The 17,104-nt window shown below is 38.7% G+C and overlaps 1 protein-coding gene across 3 annotated transcripts in view; it reads right to left on the bottom strand.

Moving 5' to 3' along the window:
- cacna2d3a (calcium channel, voltage-dependent, alpha 2/delta subunit 3a) overlaps positions 1–17,104 on the bottom strand; it is a 190,267-nt gene that overhangs the window by 85,859 nt on the left and 87,304 nt on the right. For all 3 annotated transcript variants that reach the window (XM_084721164.1, XM_084721162.1, XM_084721163.1), the window contains 4 exons: positions 12,567–12,729; positions 6,454–6,585; positions 4,849–5,060; positions 3,743–3,817 (listed from right to left, as the gene is read on the bottom strand). In XM_084721164.1, coding sequence (XP_084577290.1) covers positions 3,743–3,817; positions 4,849–5,060; positions 6,454–6,585; positions 12,567–12,729 — 582 coding nt within the window. The remainder of the gene's footprint in view (positions 1–3,742; positions 3,818–4,848; positions 5,061–6,453; positions 6,586–12,566; positions 12,730–17,104) is intronic.

Below are 17,104 nucleotides of genomic sequence, written 5' to 3'. Positions count from 1 at the left end.
CAGCAAACTTTACCCACTGCATGTGTGTGTGTGTGTGTGTGTGTGTGTGTGTGTGTGTGTGTGTGTGTGTGTGTGTGTGTGTGTTTGTGAGTTAGATCGAAGTGATTTGTCTCAGCACAGCGGGCTATGTTCAATCCCTGGTGCAGCAGTGTACTTAAGTGGCAGATTCAGAAAGTGCGAGTGAGCATGCAATGCCGAATGTGTTCAAAACCCTTTGTGCTGCACCACAAGGCTCTGAAATGTACATTGGACATCAAATCCTTCAATACTGCAGACACCTTTTATACTCAAAAATGATCACAGCGGTCAGCTTAATGAACCCTGGCCGCAGGGACAAAATAATGAATGAACAAAAATATCTTAAATAGCAGCTTGCTGAAGCCTGTGGTTTGGATTTTTATTATTTTTTTTTTATCTCAACATGGTGGCAGGTGCAATTTCTGATAAATACATGCAAAAGAGAGTGGAAAAAGAGTTGGTTTGACTGAGCAAAGATTGAGAACTGCGTTGTAATGTGGGCAGGATGGGCATGTTTCAACAGTAACTCAACAGGTATTGATTGAATAAATATGACTGCAAACATATAGTTCAACCTTTATATTGAGTGCTACAACAATTAGTCAATTAACCAATTAGTTGATCAAAAGGAATTAATCACCAACAATTCTGATAATTGATTAATCAGTTCAGTAATTTTTCATTTGCTGGATCACACTTCTTAAATGCAAGGATTTGCTTCTTTTCTTTGACTTTGTTATTTATGATAGCAAATGAAGAGTCTTTGGGTTTTGTTGGACTAAAGAAGCAATTTGAAGATGTTGCTTTGGACTGTGGGCAATTATGGTGAGCATTTCTCATAATTTCTTGACATTTAATACACTAAACAATTAATTAATATTTAATTGGGGCTCGGTTTGGCTCATCATCGTGGGTGGTTTATGTTGTCAGAATCAAGCCCTTTTCATCTATTCAAAAACTTTCTGCCAAGTCAGAAAGGATTTGTAAATTTGCTGTAAAGATGTCTAGGTTAAGGCTTTTCTAATTTAGCTGAAAAATGGGTGAAGTCAGGCACTGAAACCTTGAATTACAGTCCTTGAAATGATGTTAGAACAGATGTTATACATAAATAGACTACATCAGATTCAGCATGCTCTTATATTGTTGACACTATGTGAGCTGCAAATTAACCATTCATTCTGTCTGGGTGCACTCACATAAAACAAAATAGTCAAGTGAGACGATAAAACTGACTTGGTTCAGTTAGTTAGTTAGTTACTGCATCTGACACCAGCTAGATCACTGCACAAATGTCAACTGGAGGAAAAAGATCTTCAGCGACATTTCAGAGGACTACTCTGAGTCTAAACCCAACAACTGCTATACAGAGATAATGTTGAAAATCATGAGTGTTTCCCTTTAAGGATTTAAATATTAGCCTGAAACTATAGCACATGTAAGTAATAATCAGAGAATTTTTGCTTTTTCAAATGCCTGTTGACAAGTCTAATTAGATGAATAACTACTTGTGGTAATATAGCCGGATGAATGTGTATCCCATGGGAGCTTGACAACAGGTATTTATGACCCAGTTGAAGTTTGGGTATGAACTAACAGATTTTGGAGAGACAGATCAGTAAGTTTAAGTCTCGGGTGTGACAGTCACTTCCTGCCCCCAGCTGAAGTAAAAGACATTAGCCTTATCTACTGGCACAGACTGCCTTCCCCTCTTAGCTGGCTGACTCACACAACATTAAACTACCATCTGGAATTAAACACATAATGCTAATCCATATGCATAAGTGTACACTCACTGAGAAATAAACATAAATTAACTTAAACACCAACAGGCAAAAAACACAGATATGAACACACACATAATTCTACAGTGTTTGTTATGTGGTGCGCAGACAGCAGTCCATGCTAGAAAACATCTGCGTCCCAAAGGTTTGGCCTGTGCTGACGATAATAGAGGTTACTGACTGTAATAAAATTCAAAAATTGAATTTCTAAATGCACTTTTAAAGAATTTGGAAGGGATGGAATGTTTAATGGGCACCTGGAGATGGAGCCTATACTTAGAGAAGGATACCACAGTAATAATTCTCTCAGCAAGAATTCTTACATGTACCATATTCTTGTCTGAATAGTCCAATCAGTATACATGCACATTAACACAGTCAAACTTGCAAATATTCCCCAAACCACATTATGTGGTAATATTTATGCCACTAACTGAAAAACCAAACCATAAATAAAAGAAGTAATATATGGGGGTCTATTGAATATGGCAGAAATGGAATTTAATATTCACAAGTTTTCGTAATCGCCTGAAAATAAGAATTGCTGTGTCTTCGTTACGTTAGAATGAGCTGTTTATAGCCACAGAGGGTGCAGGTCCTCTTTCATGGAGGCCACCATGTTGCACCACCATGTTCCTATGGTAACTACGGACTAATGAAATCACTGGCTCTAGAAAAGGTCTTTGGCATTTTTCCCGAGTTTTGTGGCCACTGTAGGTTCTCTTACACACTTGCCTTTAAGGAAATTTATCTGATTTTGCACACCTCACTCCAAAGCCACAAAAGGTTTTAAACACAGCAGTGTTCCCTAAAACCTGTAAACAGACTTTGATGTGTAAAATCAGTTCTCCTTAAAGGATGCCAGTCACCAGCTCAGTCCCCACACTCTCTCCTGCCATCTGGAAATTACTATCAGAGCGTCACCACTCACACCACCTGGCTCAGAGACAGTTTCTTTGCAGCTGAACAGGTCAGGCACACACACTCACTTTCACGTCGGATGTAAATTCATGTAACACTGTAATTAAATACCATATTTTAGGTGCAATGCTTACACTGCATACTGACAGCTTACAGCCTGAACTGATATGTCAGCGACACCTTTTTCATATTGTTTACATCTCTAAGGGTCCACACTGCATGTGAGTGACATCTTCATTGTCATTATTGTTATTATCATTATCGTTATTATTATTATTATTATTATTATTATTATTATTATTATTATTATTATTATCATTATTATTATTATTGTTGTTGTTGTTGTTGTTGTTGTTGCTTTTATTGATGTTAACTATAATGTATATTTGTAAAAATGCACAATATTGTATAGTCTAATTTTAGTATTTCAGTTCCCTGCAAATTTATATTTTTCTCCATTACATTTACATAATGCAAAATATTGTCCTTACTCTACAATACAATTATTTGATAACTTAGTTAATTTACAGATGTAAATTATTCATACAGAAATAAATGTACTGGTAAATTCTGATGAATTATTATAGATTAGGCTAGCCAGAAGTATAATGTATAATCTGAAAAGGGCAATTTTGCACTTTTACTTTTGATACTTACTATATTTCAATGCAACTACTTTTGGACTTTTTACTTAGTAAGATTTTGAATGCAGGACCTTTACTACAGAGTATTTTTTACACTGTGGTATTAGTACTTTTACTTATGTAAAGGATCTGCGTGCTTACTCCGCTACTGCATTGGAACAAGAACGTCATTGTGCAGATCCCTGTAGTTACAATATAGACAACACTGAACAATACACTGTCAAACTACTTGTTACTGTCATGAATCACCTGCAAATGTATTCTTTTCGTATTTTCTACTAATCCTGAACCAGAGTCTCCATCAAAAAAAAATCATCAATGATGTCCAATTGACTGTAAGAGGAGAAAACAATAGGAAACAGGGAAAGAGAGACTTACATCTTTGTTGGTGACATCTGCTTGGACCAGAGTTCCATTGAGACACGGCTCCACATAATGCAATTCCTCATTGTACTGAAAAAACACAAAAAGAATAATTAACTTCATTTTTAGTTACTTTAAATGAACAATGTGTATGTGTATAGAAGTGTTTAATCTAATTTTTAAAAATGCAAAATGTGAAGATGTTAGAAACTTCTCTCATCTTGATGAAAAGCGCACACACAGACACACATATGCACACAGTGCACACACTGTACAGTACACAATGTACCCAGTGCCTGCCATTCTGTGATAATACTCACCATTTAATGCATGAGTATGAATTAGACTTCAAAGTCCAAGAAAGAGAATGGAAGCGTGTTCCTCCAAAGCCAGCAGTTTTGCCCAAATGTGTGTATATAGACACACACAGATGCATACGCACAAACACTCACCATATAAAGACTTTTTCTCACACTGCAGACAAAATCCATAATAACTTTTGCACAACCATCTGTCTTTTGGGAGAAATTCCTTCATGTATATAGAAGGTAACACACAGTAAAGGTAGCACAAATAAAAAGACGAAAGAAGAAACAGATGAGTCAAAATGACACATTCTTCTAAAGAGTGTTGAGGGAAAACAAAACGTTTCCGCCTGATTGTCCAAATCCTCTTTTTCTTTACTTTTCAAAAGAATAATTTTCAAAATAACATGATTAGGATATCAAATGATAATGAAGACTTTGTTCTGCAGAGAGAGTGGAGACTGGCAAAGTGACTAACTCCATTTTGATGTGAAATAGCATCAGACACACACATGTGCAAGTGCATGGTCACGCACACACACGCATACATACACACTTCATCAGACCGAGATGCGATAACAATGGTTTGGGTGCCTGAGGCGGGATCCAATCACAACTGTCTCCTTTGCAATTCAAATCTTCATTCAGCTGACTGCTAATTGGTTGTGAGCGTGACAGGAGAGAAAGCTGATTCGTTCCAGCATTTCCTCTGATCTGAGGCGGGGAGGATGAGGGCCTGTGTGTTTGTGTGTGTGTGTGTCTAAAGAAACAAAGAGGCTAAGTAGTTTATGTACCCCCACATCCACGTGGACTTACAGCTATGATGTTAAAAAAGTCGTCGTCTCCGAGCGTATCCAGTATGGAGGAGACAGTCTGTCTGGCGATGGTCAATCTGAGGCCTTTCATGCTGCCGCTGACATCCACCAGGATGACCACATCCTTTGGAGAGGTGGCAGCCTGGATGTACCACTTCCGGTTCCGACAATCAAAAGCTATGACCCCATGTTCATCTGGCTTCCACTTGATCCCTTTAAGAGACAGAGTGAGCATCACAAGACAAAGAGAAACGAGGTGCTGCAATACTGCTAAAGCTGCATAATTTGTACAAAAGCAAAACAAACTGTTACCTTGGCAGAAACAGAAAAAACGCAGGCCAGGAAATCTGTTCTTTGAGCCCTAAAGGCTTTCTGCCAAAGCACACTGCTTTTTCTGTCACAACAGAATTTTTCTTAAACATTTGTCGTCTGCTTTTTAAAAGTTCCTTTGCCCCTACAGAATGCAATTTTTAGAGTTCACCTGAATTACAAAAATACATATTTTCTCACTTACTTATGGAATCTTGCCATGCAGATAGAGATTTGAGATTTCTGCTGCTACCCAAATACAGTGGAGGTGAAGATAGTGCTCAGCATAGATACAGAAACGTACCACCACCAAAATACCATGTTCACAACTTGACATGCTTTGCTCATCCGTCATATTGAATGGTCCAGATCATTTAGTCAAGGATACAATCCTAATCCTTCCTCTTTTTAAGTATTTTAAAAAGCAAGAACAATAGTACTTTAACTCAAGTAAAATTTTGACTGAGCAACTTCACTTGTAGTCGAATAATATTTGACCAGTATCATCACTTCAATATGGCGGATGGGCAGACACACTGTGGTGACATACAAGCAGCAGCCAATAAGGTGTCTATGTTTCTATATCTATGGTGCTCAGAGTGTTGAAAAAAAATTCAACACCAACATCCCTTTCTAGAAACTCTTCCTTTCCACAAAACACACTGTATCCATAGGGACCATTTCCTTCCAATTTTGGTGAACTTTAAGGAACAGCATAGAATGAATTTAATCTTTACGCTGTAATGACTTTGAAGGCCTCTGGGTCAGAAAACTAACGATGGACAGTGAAGGAGGCCTTTTGATCGTCAGTGCGGCACAAAACATATCAGATGTAGACTGAGATGTGTGATATTAAAAAAGTATAATTAAAAACACTTATATGCAAGTTCAATAGGTCAAAAGATAAAAATAAGAAAGATTTTTTTTTCTCATATTATGTGCCACATAGAATATATATTCACCAGTTTCATTCAGTAGGCTACTTTTCTTAATTATGCTACTTCTTATTCATTCCACTTCACCTGTAAATGTTAATTTTGCCCATCTTCTTCAGCCACGCTCTAATCTCTACAGCCTCTATCACCTGTCTCTCTGTAACTCCCCTCTCCTCCTCTCTCTACTCCCCCTCCTCCCCCCTTCTCGCTCTCACCCTGTTAGCCTCCAGTCTCTATCTGTCAGTCACTGAAGATTCCCACATACTCTTCGTTCTGCTTTAGGGAGACAGTGACTTAATTACAAACACACGCACACAACTACACACAGCTACATCCACCCAGACAAACAAACACACACTTACCTGGGTACTGCCTGAAAAAGCCCTTGGCGCTGCCAAAGTACTGCCATATGAGAGATGGGTCTCTCTCAAAGTTATCCACAAACACTTTATTCAAGGCCTCGGACCAGTATACACCGTTGACAATGGCAGAATCTACGGATTGAAGGGAAAAAGAAAGACAGACAAAGAAAAGCATGGAGGGGGGGGAAAGAAAAATCAGTGTTTGAGTAAAAAACGTTAAAATTGTTGGAACAGGCATTCTCTAGAGCCTGCTCAACCACTCATATCATATCCTGCACTGCATCTCCACAGATCACTATCAGGACCTCCTCATTACACAGAGACACAGCACAGGCGAAAGTGTGAAGAAGAATGAAAAGATGGGAGTACAGAAAAATTATTTGAGAGATAAAAAAAAAAGAATATGAATGGGAGAGACAGTAGACTACTCTGCCCTACAAAGGCAAAACGTAATAGTGTGTGGTCAAAATTGAGTTAAGAACTGATTCACTGTGTATGCTGCTTTACTATATGAAAACATAATGACACATAAATCTATATTTTCTGTTAAAACTAGCTGTGTAGTTTCCGCATTCTGGCTGCATCAACTGCCCTGTGACTTAGTAAGATGTGTTGAACCCATCATTGCACTTTTGAAAGCCAACTAGATAGCTAAAGCAAAAAAGCAACATCAAGTGAAAAGCTGTGAGATGCCAGACTTAACTAAAACTAAATTTCCTTTTTAATTTGCCCTTAGCTGTTGCTTGCAAATAAAAATATACATATTGATAAACTGGTAATTCAGTTCATTACTCTTTAAAACTTAACAAGGCAGCAGCTAAATCATAGAGTCTCGATGAAGAAAAGAAGAGGACTGTCCATTGTTCCAATGGGCCATCATTCTGAAACCCCAGTAGTCTGGAAAATGTCCTGTTGGACTGAAAGCCCATTATCCTGAAGACTAATGGCCATTGCTTCAAAAGCCGATCGCTCCGAAAACACACTCTCTTCTTGCAGTTGGATTATGGGTATGGTTAATCATAACGACTTGGGTGACGGGGGTATGCACAAACTGAGGTAAAACTCCCATGACTTTATTCCAACATTGGAATGTTTCTGTGACAAGAAAATAGTCTGAAATGTTATTTGGTTTGAGGCCAAAAAGACTATTAAGGGCAAATCCCCTGCTGATTCAGCACCATGGACAGAGTTGGCAGTCACTGAACTAACAACTGCATTTTAGGAGCAATGGCTGTTTGTTTTTGATATAAGGGGACAAATGGCTTTTGTTCCAAGGGACATTTTTCAGACAGGAGACTGTGGTTCAGAATAATGGGCCATCAGAATAATGGCATGGCATCAAAATAAATAAATAACAACTCCAACTGATAAAAGTAACTAGCTAAGGAGCTGCCACCTCAAGAGTTTCTGATTCTAGTGTAAAATTCCTTGTGGTTAACATTAAGCTCAGATGGTATCAGTGTGAGATGGTTAATCAATGAATTATATTGATCTCAATATAGTGGCATAATGGAGACACCTGGCATAATGGAGATATTAAATTTAATTCCCATAAGATATGAAATTAAAACGATTAAAGTAACAAGAAAGCTGAACCCATTTTGCATAGAGATTATCCAACACATTATGTATGTGCTACAGCAATTATTTGGGGGGTGAAAAAAGCCAAAAGTATATCTAATGAAGGCATTACAACCTTTGTGTAGTGTGAATGTGTGTGCATGTGTGACATACACTATGTGTCTCTGGATCTGAGCCCATATGCAACTACACTAGACAATATGAGCTATACTGTAGCTTTTGTTTATAATTCTGTCCAAACTGATCGTGATATATGGTGGAGAATATCCAATCACTGAAGCTTCTTTCCAATTCACAGGCTGAGAGAGTCATGAATGTAACCAGTTAGCAACCAGAGAGCCAAGCTTATTACAGCTGCTTACCACCACAATTTTGCTCGGTTCAGAAGCAGGGAGGGGAAGATGGAAGTGGGAAAGGATGAACAGACAGACAGACACAATCATACAGTAAGACACACACACAAAAGCCCTTAGACAGAGATAAAAAAAAAAAAAGAAGAATGCCACGATGGCAGACAGAAAGGCAGGCAGAAAATTACTGAGAGACAGCCAGACAGACAAGTACCTAATGGACAGAGGGAAAGAAAAGCAGATAACAGATTTCCCATCATCTCCTATGCTGGCAACATTGTTCTGCTGTCAACAGTCATGCCAATAAGCCATGATTGAATTAGTCTTCTGGAAGCTAGCACGCTAAAGCCCTCTCTTGATAGTAAACACCCATCCACCTCTATGGAGTGGAGTGGAGAGGAGGGCTGGATTTGATCCAGGCTCCATTTACACAACAATACAGTCACTTCTGGTGCAGTTTGAGTGTCTATTACAATCTGAGTTCGTCATGATGAGGCAGAGAGTGTATGGGCTCTACTTTCGCCCTAAGCCGTCATTTAAATTCATCTCAACTAATGCACTCCTTAATTCAATCTGATCAAAGGCGCTCCCATGATTCTATATATTCACACGTGCGGGTGTACTCAGATTAAAAAGTGTGTAGGTTTACTGCTGCACCAGTTGGAGCGATCTGAGCTGAAATCAACTTCACTTTATTAGGTTACTTATGATGATTAGGGAGGAGGCTTTTAACAAGAGGAGTGAGGGAGCCTGGGTAGAAACGGGAGAGAAGTGAGAAATGATTGGTGTGTGTATGAGTGCATGTGAACACTCCATCAGAGCATATGAAGGTAAGAGTATGGACATTAGAGTGTATCGACCTGCTGTAAATGTGTGCATGGCCTCACTGCGTCCATGCTACATGTTCCTGTCATGTAGCCTCATGAAGTATGATGGTGTAGGGTTGTGTTTTGGTTGCGATGTGAGTTTAGAAGATGGATGCTTGATGTGGTGCGCTCCTCCTGCGATTAATCTCCGGGGGCATGCAGCCCTCTGCTATCATGAACTTAACCTTTAATTCATCACCCCTGCCACCATAACCATTTATGAAGTGCACAGGCTACAGCTGGCTCTTCAGCAGCGTGAAAAACAGAGGACGGTGAATTGTTACTACGTGTGGAGTAGGTACAGCCATATGTAGATAAAGAAAAGCCATGCATGAAAAAACACGCACCCTCTTCCTTTATTACAATTTCCTTTGCTGGTCTCTAAGTTAAACCTTACTCATCTCTGGGTGCAACATAACGTAGCATCTTCATTATCCAGCAACTGCGTTGGTCAACCAGATAAATTCAAGTAGGGCTGGGCAATATACTGATAATAATTTTGGACATCTATTATTTGCCTTTAACCATGTAAGCTCTGTTCAAACAGGACTGGTTTTACCAGGGTTTCCTGCTGGGTAATTGCACAAGACAAGCAAAGTCTGTTTTCTGCTCAAATTTATTATTATTATTATTATTATTATTATTATTATTATTATTGTTATTATTATTATTATTATCATTGTTGTTGTTGTTATACATTTTATTTGTATACCGCTTTAAAAGGTGCTCAAATACACTTTACATGGTAGAGAAAAAGAAAGATGTGTCACCAGCTCTGATTATCATCATTGCTTTAGAAACAGTGTCAGAGTGTCTGTTCTTCGCAGCCATATTAATTGCAGAAAAGGCCAGATAATATATTCTCTGTTTGTTACTCTCCCTCCCTTGATACCTTTGACCAATCAGCGTCAAGTATCAGTGCATCTCAGTTGTGTAAAGCGGGAACCCTCGATTTGTGAAACTCTCTCAACATTTGTACACATTGTTTATTTATTGTACACCTTGTACATGCTAGTTAATTTTTTTTATAGTGAAATAACACTGGTTAAAATGCAGGTAGGTTTAGAGACAGAAAACACTTGGTTGGAGACAGTAGACTACTCTGCCCTACAAAGGCAAAACGTAATAGTGTGCGGTCAAAATTGAGTTAAAGTCTGGACATCTCTCCAGTTTGGACAGACACTCTGCAGCGGTCCAGTTCCCAGTAAACCAGTTAGGATCTGTTTCTAGTCAGGCTCATTTACAGTTATTTTGTCTATTTTCAGTATATGTTACAGGCATGAATACACATTTCCAGCTAAACCTTTCTGTTATCTTCATTATAAATGTCACTATATTCAGTGTCACAGCACAGCAGCTGACTGTTGTTCAATATATTATAACAGAACATAAAATAACGCCAAATCACTGAGATATCGATTCACTCAGGACTAATATTATTACAGGACTTCAGTGTTTGGTGAAATATGTTGGTAATTTGTGGTGGAATTTTTACTGTACAAGTTACAGAGATGGCAGATTTGCACGGGATTAAGATCACAGACGTCAAATTAATAGCAGTCACCAGAGAACTCCAGCCAATACTAAATGTGCAACTAGAGTTTCATTATCCACATTACTGATGATAATTTATCAAAAATCAAATCTCACTGTGTTAATATTTCATGAAAGCATCAGTAGTTATCCCTACAGTATTGCTGCAATCTTGATAAATGTTGATTTTGAGGAATTTGGTCACAAATATTGCAATATTTAGCCCATATCGCCCAGCCCTGATTCCAGAGAGGAGAAATTTAACAATTCTTCCAAAAGTGTCAAAGAATTGTTCACAAATGGTTTCCTTCCAGAAGCCAAGCCTTTCGGAGTCTTTTTGCAGAACTTTGCCCACCAATGAACTCCCTGCAGTGCCAGCCAATACATCCACGTTATCACTACCAGTGAACAAAGCCTGCAGATCTAAAACTCTCAAAGCTCTCCATCTGTGCGTGTGTGTGTGTAATTCTACGCATTTGCCTGTGAATCAAATCAAAATTACTCTTCCTCTCCCTCTATCGCTCTGCCAGCCTCACTCTCCTGGCTCTTTCATTCAATTTCTTTCCATTTCATTCTCTCTTCTCCTGCCACTCTCACTTGCTTTTTCTCTTTTTTCCACCTAGCGGTAATTAATCTGTTGCTCAGACCTTCCATCAGTCTGACTTAACCTACTTTCTTCCTCATTTACTTTCTCTTCCCTCTCTCTCCCTCTCTCCATATAATTTCTGTGCCTCTGGAAGCTGGGTTAAGCCGACATGACATTCACTCTGTCCACTGAGCATTGTACAAGGCCATGACTTCATTGGTTGGACTTGAGTGGATGGTAAATTAGCAGAATGTCTGATTATTTAACTGCTAATTAAGTCAGTGTGTGGCAGGGATGATCCAAAGAGTTACAGTTAATGAACTCAAATCCTCCTCCTGACACAGGCGTACTGTACATCCATGTGCACCAGCACACATACGAACTGTTGGACTGATGTTCATTCTTAGATTAGAGTTTCAATTAATGAAATTATTGCACAAGTCAGCTAAGTCAGTTCTTGAGAGGCTCCGATGTACACATTTTTAAGGTGATGGTGCTAACCTTTTGAGCACACTTGTACAATTCCAATTCCAAAAAGCAGGGACATTGTGTAAAACATAAACGGTAAAAAAAAAACAAAAAAACAAATCTAGTGATATGCAAACCATTTTTGGCTTGTATTCGACTTGTTAGTGTGATTGGCACGGTCACATCCATGAAGCCCTCACTTATGCTTACAGGTGCATACAGGTATTGGAGCAACATTATTTTAACAAAACAATGCTAAGACATATTTTGCACATGTTACAACAGTGTGGCTTCATAGTAAAAGAGTTCAGGTACTAGACTGGCCTGCCTGCAGTCCAGACTCGTCCCCCATTAAAAATATGTGGCTCATTATGAAGCACAACATACAACAATGAAGATTTGTAACTGAGCACGTGAAGATGTATATCAAGCAAGAACAGGAAAGAATTTCACTTTCAAAACTTCTATAATGAGTGTCCTCAGTTCCCAAACACTTACTGAGTGTTGTTAAAAGAAAATGGGATGTACCAAAGTGATAACCACGCCCCTGTCAAAACTTTTTTGGAAAGTGTTGCAGGCATCAAATTCAGAATGAGTATATTTACAAAATACAAGTCGAAAAGTTCTTGCAAATCATTGCATTCTGTCTTTACACAACATCCCAACTTTTTTTGGAATTGGTGTTGTATTTTTGGCACCTTTATCATAAATTAGAAGCAGTGGACATACCTTTGTTGTACATGTTGGTGGGCACCTGGACCACGCTGAGACTGAGGTTGACTGACAGGTTGTTAAAGTGGTCATTGGGCTGCAGGATGAATTCTCCTCCTAGTTCTACGCTGTTCCCCACCTCGTCCACCTCATTGATCAATACTGCATTGAAGTATTCATACTGGAGATCAGAAGAATAGATGAAAAGAGAGACAGGAATGAGATCCCACATAAAATATACCCAAATATTGCCATTTACTGAATCTTTCATTGAGAATCATGTATGTCAGTGTCAATATGTTCACCTGGCTGAGTTGTGTTATGTCTAAATAGAATGACAGGGTGAGTCAGAGAGTAGTTTGCGTACTGAGGTAACCTGAAGCCTTGGATCATCCCAGACGTGCATGTTGTTACAGTGGAAAGCTGCTGAGTTGACAAATTTCTGCTCAGCTCCAACACTCCCTTCCTAGCTAGATGCTGCATGCTGCTGCTCTGCCTCCACTGTATTTTTAGTACTGCGCATACTGGGGAGACTATTAATAAATCATAGAGCTAGATAAATATAGAGCACATGGCTGCCTGTATCCCAAAAGCTCTGAAGTCTGAGATACCACGCAGGGACACAGCCTGCAAAGGCTATAGCCGCTGCAGACCCAATAACAACAAAGAGATGAAGATACTCAAGTGGGTAAAAGGAATATTTGGCATTTGAGAATAAAATCCCAAAGGCTAGCATATTTTGTATTTTTACATGTAATTTAACTACTCACACAGAGGTAGTGAAACTTAACATTAAATCGTGTAAATTCAAGTCAAAAGGAGTGAACTTGCATGACTTTTTAAGCTGTTATCTATGTTTAAATTCTCATCTTTTGTAGCTAGTCATGAAAAGTTAAGTCTTTTCTTGGGCTGTTGCTGTGGTCACAGTACATCACTGCATAAGCAAGCAGGTGCAGTGCAGTCATTTTTATTAACCTGGCCTATAAAACTACCATGTGTGAGGACTGTTGTACTATCGACTTATTTGGAATTACTCTTTTTTGTCATTTAAAACTCCTTTTACTCTGTTGTAAGGGTGGACGATCTTGCAAAAAAAAACAAAAAAACAACCTAAAACAACCTATGGATTTCTCTGTTTGCATCATTAAAATCACAATATTGCATTAAAGATACTACACAGGTTTCAAAGTGGTAATTAAAATCTGAATTCAATTTGAAACTGTAAACAGAGGCCAAAAGGTAGAACTTTTCAAATACTACAAATGTCAACTAAGGAAGAGCCGAGTGAAGTAATTCATCAAATCAACACAGCCATCTAGTTGGCCACATCACTCTACTGCTTTTTTCATTTGGTGCATATCCACTAGTCAATAATGTATGTGAAACTACACACACATACCACAATTCTGCATCAGTTCAAGTACCCACAAAAAAGCTGTGCAATGGGTACAAAATATATTTATATAAACTCACTGGTAAGGGCACGGGTAAAAATCAGCTAATTGTGGGCAGGTAGCTGGTGAGAACAATATTATAACATTTAAAGTACAAAAATATGTTTGTTTTTTAAGAGAAATCAGGAATAAAAATAATTATGCAGTAATTTTGACATTAAAATCTGCTAAAAAATTCCAATTCTAATTAGCTGCCAGGATTTTATTGTGAAAGTCTACAACACAACCTGACCCCACATCCTGCCAAACAGTGGAACATCATGTCACAACAGGCTAGCTGCTGGTTAGTGACAAGTAAGTGTTTGTGTGTTTAATATTTTAATCATGGCTGCAGGACAGGTCGCAGGACTTATATTAATGGTTCAGGGCAGGTCTGGATTTAAGATAATTGCGGGCAATGGTTTGGTTCTGGTTCTGAGCTTTGCAGGTGTGAGCAGGTGTGGGTTTGCAAAACTGGACCCGTGGAGGACTCTGCCACAGGCTCAACAATTCACCTGAAAAGTAGATAATGGAAGCCTTAGATCAGGATGTTGATCTAAAATCAGACTGACCACCTCTACTTTGATGAAATCTGGAATCTGAAAGCAGAACTCAATTCACCACACAGCCTGTTTGCTTTAAACTGATAATGAATACATAACTTCAACACAATTTCTGTTACGTGGGTAATTAGGATAACAAGTGCTGTCAAATATTAGCTGATGGAAAACAACCTTTATTTCCTACTTGAACAAAAATATGTTCTACTGTTCTTACTGTCAGTAGCAATCGCAGCAGCAGCGGTTCAATCCCTCGCGCAGGTGAACGGCAGTGATTGCATGGCTTAAGGCCACATTGATTTCTCTTGTAATGACCAAGAGAATAGGATTTGAAAAGGGGCGTCTGAGGAGAATGAATTGCTATTCTCAAGAGTCCAATACAAAGCCTCAGTACATGTGTTATCATTCAGAGGAGGACAGACACTCTCTGGACTTTGATTTTTCAGAGACTGACAAGACTGCGGGTCCAAGTAAAGGGCAAATCAGTGTGGAGAAAAAAGCACATATAGTTCATATAGTTCACATTTAAAAATCAGAACACCTCATCTATTTATCATCAAATCTTCACAAGCCATATTCTATTGTCCTACCACTCACTTTGGTGGACTCCTATATGCCTCGGTATCCCCACCACCCTACCCTCTCGAGCAACCAGTAACCTTCATTTGGGCTAAATCTTCCCAGCTCCTCCTGAGGAACACCATCATCCCCTCAACCCGGTGCAAAACACAGATAAAGCCATCAATTAGGCTGGCAAACGCAGTGCCTATCGGTGTAATTAATCAGGCCTGATTAGGCTTATTAGCCTTTTATCAAGGGGAACACTGCCATTTCAAGGTGAGAGAGCACAGTGTTGCATATTTCTCCCAATATTTCCCTTCTTGTCTTCACTTGGCTCTTTCTCCGACTGTATGGAAACAAAACTTATGTCTTCAAAAGAAAAATCCTCTTAGCTTTTTTTTATGTGATGAGTGAAAAAAAAAAAAAACACTTGCATTTAAAACATTTAAAAATGAGAGGGCTACGGAGGCCAAATTGTACAGAGCTATAGTGAGATTCAACAGACAAACACATGACAACCTTTCATACAGTGCCAGGTCATGGGTTGCTTCACTCAGAATTTAGCTATGTCAGTATAAGACATTAGTATGCAACTCACTTTTGGGTCTTGACCTACCAATTGTGAAAACCTGATCTACATCGACCTTTACAATGTTTGGGATACCAGCCATTTTCTATGACCAGTATGGTACCTATTTTCTTCAGCACAGGGTGAACAGAATCCAAATTAGTTGACTTTGGCAAGGACGTTTTTTATTTGAGTTTTGCTGTGTTGCTTTGGGAAACCACTTCAACCTTGTGCTTTTAAGGATATACAGAAAAGTGAACAACCAAGGATGTGAGTGGAAAATTTCCCAATCTCTTCAGAATGTCTCCGACAGGTCTGCTCTGACAGTGAAACTCTTGGTTAAAACGTGATTAAAGATTTAATTATATATAGCAGTTTAGTTAAAGTGCTTCACAATAATAGTATTTAGCATGAAAAATCAAACAGGCAGAATAGCTTTTGACAAAAAAGCAAAAAAAAGGGAAAACATCAACATAAAAGCAAAACATCAGTTAAAAAGTTTCTTTTATCTCCATAGCTGAACTATCTTTAATTACACAACATGAAATGAGAGGAAGTCATTGAGAGGAAAAAAGAGGCAAAGACATGAAAGCAAGAGGAGAGAGGGGAAGAAAGGACAAAAGACAGATAATAGGCATAGGACAGGATAGGACAGGACAATAGGATAATAGGTCGTAGAATAAGGCAGGACAGGACATGCAAGGATTATATGATATGATATGATATGATATGATACAATAAAGCAATGCAATAGGATATGATAGGACTGGACAAAGAGAAAGGGCATGATATGATATGATACAATACAAAGAGGCAAGAAAAGGGGTCAAACAGCAGTATCAGCTGTGCAGGTGACATATTTGGTTACTTCAATATCAATATTTTATATCAATAATAGATCATGTGACTACTTGTATGTGAAAATGGTATAATCTTAGCAATGAGCCCAGTTGTCACACCACTCTGCAGTTCTCCTCAGTATTACTGAGCTTTACTCAGTAGCATGTTTCAGCCATTTGTAGTAGATTTATGTCTATTGCCCATACATCAAAAGGAGAAAGCACACAGGAGTCCAATATGTCTTACGCTGAAACTGGTTTAATGAAACTTGATCAAGGAGAATGAAAGGAGTTTCTGTCCTCCAGGATAGGCTTTAAGCCTTCACAGATAATGCCATAAAATTAGTGGTCTGCAAATCCAAAACAATGGAAGTATGAATGTAAACTAACAATACTATGAGGTACTACCTCTTATTTTCCACAAAAGGAACAGACAGCTGCACCTACTTGGCCTTGGTTTGATTCCGTGTATGATACCTAAATTTGGAAAATTGTCCGCCAGCAAACACTGCAGACTACTGACTGGTCAGAGTAGCATGTCATAGTGAGCGTGGCAGTATATGCAGTATATGCACAGCCGAAGCACTGTAAATGT

The sequence above is a fragment of the Lutjanus erythropterus genome, chromosome 6 (genome assembly GCF_056507025.1).
Source record: "Lutjanus erythropterus isolate fLutEry1 chromosome 6, fLutEry1.hap2, whole genome shotgun sequence".
Classification (NCBI taxonomy): domain Eukaryota; kingdom Metazoa; phylum Chordata; class Actinopteri; order Lutjaniformes; family Lutjanidae; genus Lutjanus; species Lutjanus erythropterus.
This window is presented reverse-complemented; position numbering and strand designations above follow the sequence as displayed.